Below are 7,685 nucleotides of genomic sequence, written 5' to 3' on the forward strand. Positions count from 1 at the left end.
GGCTGTGCCCAAAATTCGTATTTTTTCTTTTAAGTAGTTAGTTTCCCCATAGGCTTGAGTCCAAGGACCATACAAGGCCTTGGTTCTGTCCAAAACTTGTATTTTTTCTTTTAAGTAGTTGGTTTCCCCATAGGCTTGAGTCCGAGGACCATACAAGGCCTTGGTTTTGTCCAAAACTTGTATTTTTTCTTTTAAGTAGTTGGTTTCCCCATAGGCTTGAGTCCGAGGACCATACAAGGCCTTGGTTCTGTCTAAAACTTGCATTTTTTCTTTTAAGTAGTTGGTTTCCCCATAGGCTTGAGTCCGAGGAACATACAAGGTCTTGGTTTTGTCCAAAACTTGCATTTTTTTTTCTTTTAAGTAGTTGGTTTCCCCATAGGCTTGAGTCCGAGGACCATACAAGGTCTTGGTTCTGTCCAAAACTTGCATTTTTTCTTTTAAGTAGTTGGTTTCCCCATAGGCTTGAGTCCGAGGACCATACAAGGCCTTGGTTCTGTCCAAAACTTGTATTTTTTCTTTTAAGTAGTTGGTTTTCCCATAGGCTTGAGTTCGAGGACCATACAAGGCCTTGGTTCTGTTCAAAACTTGTATTTTTTCTTTTAAGTAGTTGGTTTCCCCATAGGCTTGAGTCCGAGGACCATACAAGGCCTTGGTTCTGTCCAAAACTTGTATTTTTTCTTTTAAGTAGTTGGTTTCCCTATAGGCTTGAGTCCGAGGACCATACAAGGCCTTGGTTCTGTCCAAAACTTGTATTATTTATTTATTTTTTTTTTGTTACTTATTTACTTTTCGGAGGTTAGCCCCTCGACCAAGGTGGGGAGAGTTAGCTTGCTGTTAGAAACCCTTAGAGCTGCCCGCGCCATCGACACTGTGAGGCGTAGCCCCTAGCGGAAATTTATGTCGGAGCAACGACTGCATGTCGCTGGCAATGGATGGACCTTTGCGGACCTTTGCTTGATAGAGGCTTGACTTCACTACCACCTGCGCCAACGCACAAGCCTTCCCATAGACGGCGCCAATTGTAGGGACACGATTTTTAACAACCCAAAGATAACATTGGGTTCGTATGTAATGGGCCCGAACAATATGATTTGTAGAGAGGGGTTTTGAAAGACTTGCCCTTGGTCGCCGGGTAACGGTCTGGTCCTGATTTTGTGAGAGCTCCTGCAGAGGTAGGTTTGGCCTGTATAGCTAAGCCTTACATCGATGTAGTTTGAAATGTTTGACTCCTCGGACTTAGTCCGAGGAGCATCGCATTCTCACCATTCTTCCTCCTTTTTTTTAGGATCCCTTTTTCTCTCCGCTCTCTTTCCCTTTTATACTAGTATTTCCTTCCCGTTCTTCATCTACGTGTCAGTTTTTCCCTTTTTTTGGGATAATTACTCGTCCTATCAATCCATACGTCAGAGTGGTTGGGGGTGGTTGGGGAAAGTTGAATAGCATGGTCTGGAGTATGGGCTTGTCAGGTGCTGGGCTCCACATTACGGTGTTGGCAGCTTTCTCCCCTGTACTGCTCTTGTACTGAGTTTGTCTTTTACTTCAAGCGTTTCGTGAGGTGTTGAGCGTGAGATCGTCCTCGGCCACATCCTTGGGCCTTTAAGGAGCTTTCATTGCGTGTCCTCGGTAGTAGGACTCCTCGGCTTGGGCTTTGGGCCCTTAACACAAAGTGGGCTGGGTCCTCAGATTTCGGGCCCCACAATTACATTTCATATGTAACCACAAAAATAAGGTGTGGTGCGGTTATGATTGCTAAAAATGGTCCAAAACTGCACTGCACTGCAAACATCCCAACTTAAAATCACTCTTTCTTAACAGTATCTTTAAGAACAAGGTCTTTTTTTTTGTCAAAATTTTTTCATAACTCTAATGTGTCATATTGTGAGTGTTTATTTACCACTTTTAAATAAATCTACTATTTTTCTTCCACTATTTATAAACGATCACATTAAGTTGAGACAAAAAAAGTTGTGATCCTAAATTTTTTCTCTCTTAAACATTTTAAAATTAATTAAAAAAAAAATGAAAAAAAAGGGGCAACCAGATTAATGGCTTGATTACCCGAACATTGGTATAATATAGTAGTATCATATTTATTGGGCTTGGGTCTTCATGAAGGAGAATCAATAATCCATAGATATTATCCCAACCTCATGAGTGCACTAGTGGACATTGAAACAGGCGTGCTCCTTAAGTGCATGCAACTAGCTCCATATTACTGTTTAATTGGCGCTTAGTTTCTTGTTCTACATGTTAATTTTCTTCTTAGGACATTAATTCTTGATTGAATTTTTGTCATGTCTGTGCAGTTTGTCATATTGAGAGAAGAAGATGGAGGTAGAGTTGAAGGTGAAGACAAGGGTTTGGACAAAAAGAAGAGTCGTATAGGAAGAATGCCTAACAAGCTAGGGCAAGTGCACGTACACCTTTGCCACCGCCCCATGAATAGGCTTTTGTTTTTAAAGTTTCAGCCGCACCATCATGAAAGCCACAGCCGACCAATACCAAAGACAAACATTAGGGCGTAGCCTCACCCTCTCATATCGATAACATTTTAAATGTAATCCACTCGAATATTTATGCAGTCAATAAAACTGCCTCCCACCAAAAACAAAAACAAAAATAGTCAATTCAAAAGTACAATATGTAAGTCGACCAAGGCAGCAAGAATGCCGTTCTCTTTTGTCTTTTGCTTGTTTAACTAAGATCAATGTTACGGAGTAGGGACAATATTTACCATCTTTATCACAAAATGTGAACGTCCTAGGAAGAGCAGCACTTTTGTCGACAATTACCGTGTTGCACTACCTTAAAATTAACTGATAATGAGAAAAATACACTCAAATTTTTTATAGTATTTAAATATCACACTTTGTGAATGTGCTTTTAAAATGATTATAAGTAGGTGAATTATGTTCTCTAAACAATTTTCATATCAATTCCTATATATGCGATCACAACTTATTGAAATAGCAGATGCCAACTTATTTTTACATTCATCTATGCTTTTTCTTTACTACTCTCGGACATTTTAGAGTCACATCATCAACTGTTCGAAAAAAAGTAGTACAATAAAAAATAAAAATAAAAACTATATTTCTAAACTTATTATTATTTAATTAATTCCCAAAAAAGCTTTGAATTTTATAACATTGCTAACAGAATGAGAATAGAGACCAAAAACGCATGGACCCTGCGCATAAATTAAAAATGAACAAAAAGCGATTCAACAAAAAGTAATGGCCTGGTGGGAAATGTCTTCTATTAATAAGCCTTATTTAATCCTCCCCTTCATTTAATCAGTTACACTTATAAAAAAAAAAAAAAAAGTTTCACTTAATCTTCTTACATGTTCCCGATATAATGAACATCAAAATTTAACATTCCTCTGTCCAACCAATGTAAATTAGGGTCATTTAAGATTGTGTTTAAATGAATAATTTGAAAATTTTTGAAACTTTTATAATTAATGATGGAATTTAGTTTGATACAAATTTTAATCCTATCAATTTCAATTTTAATTATTACATGAATATATTTTTTTTTAAAAAAAGAAGAAATTAGAGTGTTGACAATGACCGTGATGAGTGATTATAATAGATAGTGGTAATGGTGGTAGTAACGACAGTGACAACAACGATAAAAGGCAATAATAATTATGGTGGTAACAGTGGCAACAACAACAGTGGTGACAATGTGAAGAATAATAACAATAGTATGGAAATAACAATGTTAATACTTTGGTAAATATGTCAAATTATAGATTTTTCATTGTTTTTTTTAGAGTAACTATTAAATTATCTTATTGATGAAAAGAAGGGTAATCTTCCTTAGAAATTCTCTTTTATAATTAATGATGGAATTTAGTTTGATACAAATTTTAATCCTATCAATTTCAATTTTAATTATTACATGAATATAAGAAGAAATTAGAGTGTTGACAATGACCGTGATGAGTGATTATAATAGATAGTGGTAATGGTGGTAGTAACGACAGTGACAACAACGATAAAAGACAGTGGCAACAACAACAGTGGTGACAATGTGAAGAATAATAACAATAGTATGGAAATAACAATGTTAATACTTTGGTAAATATGTCAAATTATAGATTTTTCATTGTTTTTTTTAGAGTAACTATTTATCTTATTGATGAAAAGAAGGGTAATCTTCCTTAGAAATTCTCAAAATACAACAAAGTAAAGTTTGATAACAAACTGACGTGGAATAAAAAAATTTAATTGTTCACTAACTCCTTGTGGACCCTGAGCATCAAGTCAAGCTCTCATTATCAAATTTAAAGTGGGCCTAAATTAAAAACCGCCCTGTCCTTTATTCCTAATCCGTTGACACAAAAAACCACCCCAAAAACGCCTTTCATCTCTCCGACAGAGCAATAAATAAATATAAAAATAAAATTTAAGGATAGTAATGCTTGGCATAAATAAATATGTGCCCACAATTTAATTGCCGAATATGAGGTTAAAAAACTTACCATCAAACATAAATATCAACATCAATACGAGAGTTCGGTGAAGCCTATATAGTCACATTAAAAGAAGTTTCAACACCCACAAAAGTTTCAACGCATTCCGTGTTCTTTGTGTGCCTCTTTTTTCTGTCCGTGTCTATCGGTTGTGTATTTGCTGTCTTGCTCTTGCTTGCAGGCCAAACAGTGACAAAAATTCGGTCATAAAAGGACGCTCGAAGGCTTCAGAAGAATCCACTACCAACTTCGAAGTTGAACAAGCATCACAATTCACAACCCCCCCAATTCCTTTCTATTTAAGGCCATTTTAGACAGTACAAACATTCTACTAACTCTCTCACCCCAAGTAAATCCCACTCTTTTATTTTTTCTTTCTTTCACATCCCCAAACACCCTATACCTGCGTGTGTTTAAAAAAAAGTCCAAATCCATGTGCCGGTTACCTTCATCTCCAACTACCAGTGGAAGCAATTCAGACCAACCAATCCTAATTCCCTCAACCGAACTCCAAGTTCCCGACATGCGTACCCCTTTGATCCCCAAAACCCCAACACATGTACCTGAAAATGAACATGAACATCAAAATCAACAAGAGCCCCAGAAGACCCATCTCTCTCTTGCTGTCTCGGAAGCCAACTGCATAGCCAGGATAGCTTTTCCAATGGTATTAACAGGTCTGTTACTCTACTTGCGCTCCATGATCTCCATGCTCTTTCTCGGTCATCTTGGTGAGCTTGCTTTAGCCGGTGGTTCTCTCGCTATTGGTTTTGCTAACATCACTGGTTATTCTGTTCTCTCTGGCCTTGCCATGGGAATGGAACCCATCTGTGGTCAAGCCTTTGGAGCCAAAAGATTCAAACTTCTTGGCCTTACCATGCAAAGAACAGTGATTCTGCTTCTATTTACTTCAATTCCCATTTCTTTTTTATGGTTCAACATGAAGAAAATTTTGACCTTTTGTGGTCAGAAAGATGATATAGCAACCCAAGCTCAATCTTACATTCTCTATTCTCTTCCGGACCTTCTTTCACAATCTCTTTTACACCCTATACGAATATATCTCCGATCACAATCCATAACTCTGCCTCTAACATTCTGTGCAACTCTTTCTATTCTTCTTCACATTCCCATCAACTACTTTCTTGTTTTTGTACTCAATCTTGGAATTAAAGGCGTTGCTTTAAGTGGTGTTTGGACCAACTTCAATCTGGTAGGATCATTAATTGTATATATTATTATCTCTAAGGTGTACGAGAAAACTTGGGCTGGAATTTCAACAGAGTGTTTCAAAGGTTGGAAATCTCTATTGAATTTAGCCATTCCAAGCTGCATTTCAGTTTGCTTAGAATGGTGGTGGTATGAAATTATGATTTTACTATGTGGGTTATTACTCAATCCTGAAGCAACCGTTGCTTCCATGGGAGTTCTGATTCAAACCACGGCTTTGATCTACATTTTCCCATCTTCTTTAAGCTTTGGTGTGTCAACAAGGGTTGGAAATGAACTTGGTGCCAACAATCCAAAGAAGGCAAGACTAGCTGCGATTGTAGGCCTTTCTTTCAGCTTCACGTTGGGATTTTCAGCATTGGTTTTTGCTGTAACGGTTAGGAAGGTATGGGCAAGTATGTTCACACAAGACACCGAGATTATTGCTTTGACATCTATGGTTTTGCCCATTATTGGACTTTGCGAGCTCGGAAACTGTCCACAAACAACTGGTTGTGGTGTTTTGAGAGGAACAGCTCGGCCTAAATTGGGTGCTAACATAAACTTGAGTTGTTTTTACCTTGTGGGAATGCCAGTTGCAGTGTGGTTGAGTTTTTACGCAGGGTTTGATTTCAAAGGACTTTGGCTAGGCCTTTTAGCCGCGCAAGGGTCATGTGTTGTGACCATGTTGTTTGTCTTGTGTCGAACCGATTGGGAACGTCAAGCCCAAAGAGCTAAGGAGCTTACTGAAACTACTACCACCATACACGATGATAACCAAGAAGCTGAGAGATTAAAGGATAAAACACAGGATTCTTGTTTCAGTTCTTTGGATCATAACGTAGAGAGACATAATTCACCGGTTTGATTTTCTCTTAGGAACTCACAAATTTTTGTAGTAGCATTTCTTTCTCCAGTTGTACATGCCAAATTTTGTATTAGTTTATTGTCACGTTGTATTTCCTATATTTAAATATTAATTGCATAAATTTATTTTATACTAACCTATCCAATGTTAAATTGTTAATTTGATGAATTAAACAAATGATTTGATAAATTAATACTAACCAAACTAAAGTTAATTTCATTTAAAAAATCAAATATCTTGATTCAAGCATAAAATTTAACAAAACAAAATGAAAATTTATTATTCTTTTAGACAGATTTTTTTTTTCTTTTAACTGATAGGAGTTTTACTTTATCTTGGATAAAGTGATGTATCCTTGAGTAAAGTTATAATTTGATTTTCAATTTTGATTTTGGTGTTAAAATATAGATAGAGATTGTTTGATGTGTAGGTTGTAGCCATGTGGCAGAATAAGTGGCTAATGTTAAAAATCTACCATGCAGCATATTGGTTTATAAAAATTAAAACCTTAAAACATTTTTTGACAAAGTTTAGTTACAAAATTGGTTGTAACCTTACTCAATAAAATAAACATTACTATATATATATTGAAAATCTAACCGTTAAATTGTATGTTTTTTATGCTCTTATTACACATGTCAAATTTTGTGTCAATTAGACATTACCTACTATATAATCTTTAAGTTTATATTATTATGTATAATTTTAAACTACAAAAACTTGCAATTTAAACAATTTATTGATGATATAGTTATTGATCTTTAATGTTCTAAAAATTTTACAAACGTGAAGAGTATAAGAAGAAAATGTAATCCAATGGTGGATTTGTCAAAATTCACCTCCAATAAAAAGATATTGAGTAAGGTTGTAACTTTAAGTTACAACTAATTTTGTAACTAAACTTTGTCCAACATTTTTTGCCACAAATAATTTACGATTTTCTATTGGTCTAATATTTTGGAAAAATTTTTAGAGTTGAAAAAAATAATGCACAATCCTTTTTTATCTTTTAAACCACTTATTATCCGAAGGCCCAATCCGAGGAGAGCTGTGGCCCAAGCTCTACAGTGCAGAGCACAAAACAATTTTTGGAAGGCAGCCGAGGACAGTTTGGTCCTCGGCAGA

At 36.0% G+C, this 7,685-nt stretch overlaps 1 protein-coding gene across 1 annotated transcript; it reads left to right on the forward strand.

Annotated features, from left to right (window-relative positions):
• The first annotated feature begins 4,602 nt into the window (after positions 1-4,602).
• Positions 4,603-6,690, forward strand: LOC115971805 (protein DETOXIFICATION 49). The gene has a single exon (XM_031091858.1). The coding sequence runs from the start codon at positions 4,917-4,919 to the stop codon at positions 6,558-6,560; it is 1,644 nt and encodes a 547-aa protein (XP_030947718.1). The 5' UTR covers positions 4,603-4,916; the 3' UTR covers positions 6,561-6,690.
• The last annotated feature ends 995 nt before the right edge of the window (positions 6,691-7,685 follow it).

Source organism: Quercus lobata, chromosome 12 (assembly GCF_001633185.2).
Source record: "Quercus lobata isolate SW786 chromosome 12, ValleyOak3.0 Primary Assembly, whole genome shotgun sequence".
NCBI classification, from domain to species: Eukaryota; Viridiplantae; Streptophyta; class Magnoliopsida; order Fagales; family Fagaceae; genus Quercus; species Quercus lobata.

Coding starts and splice junctions, on each gene's coding strand:
- LOC115971805 (XM_031091858.1), top strand. CDS start 4,917: ATGTGCCGGTTACCTTCATCTCCAACTACCAGTGGAAGCAATTCAGAC.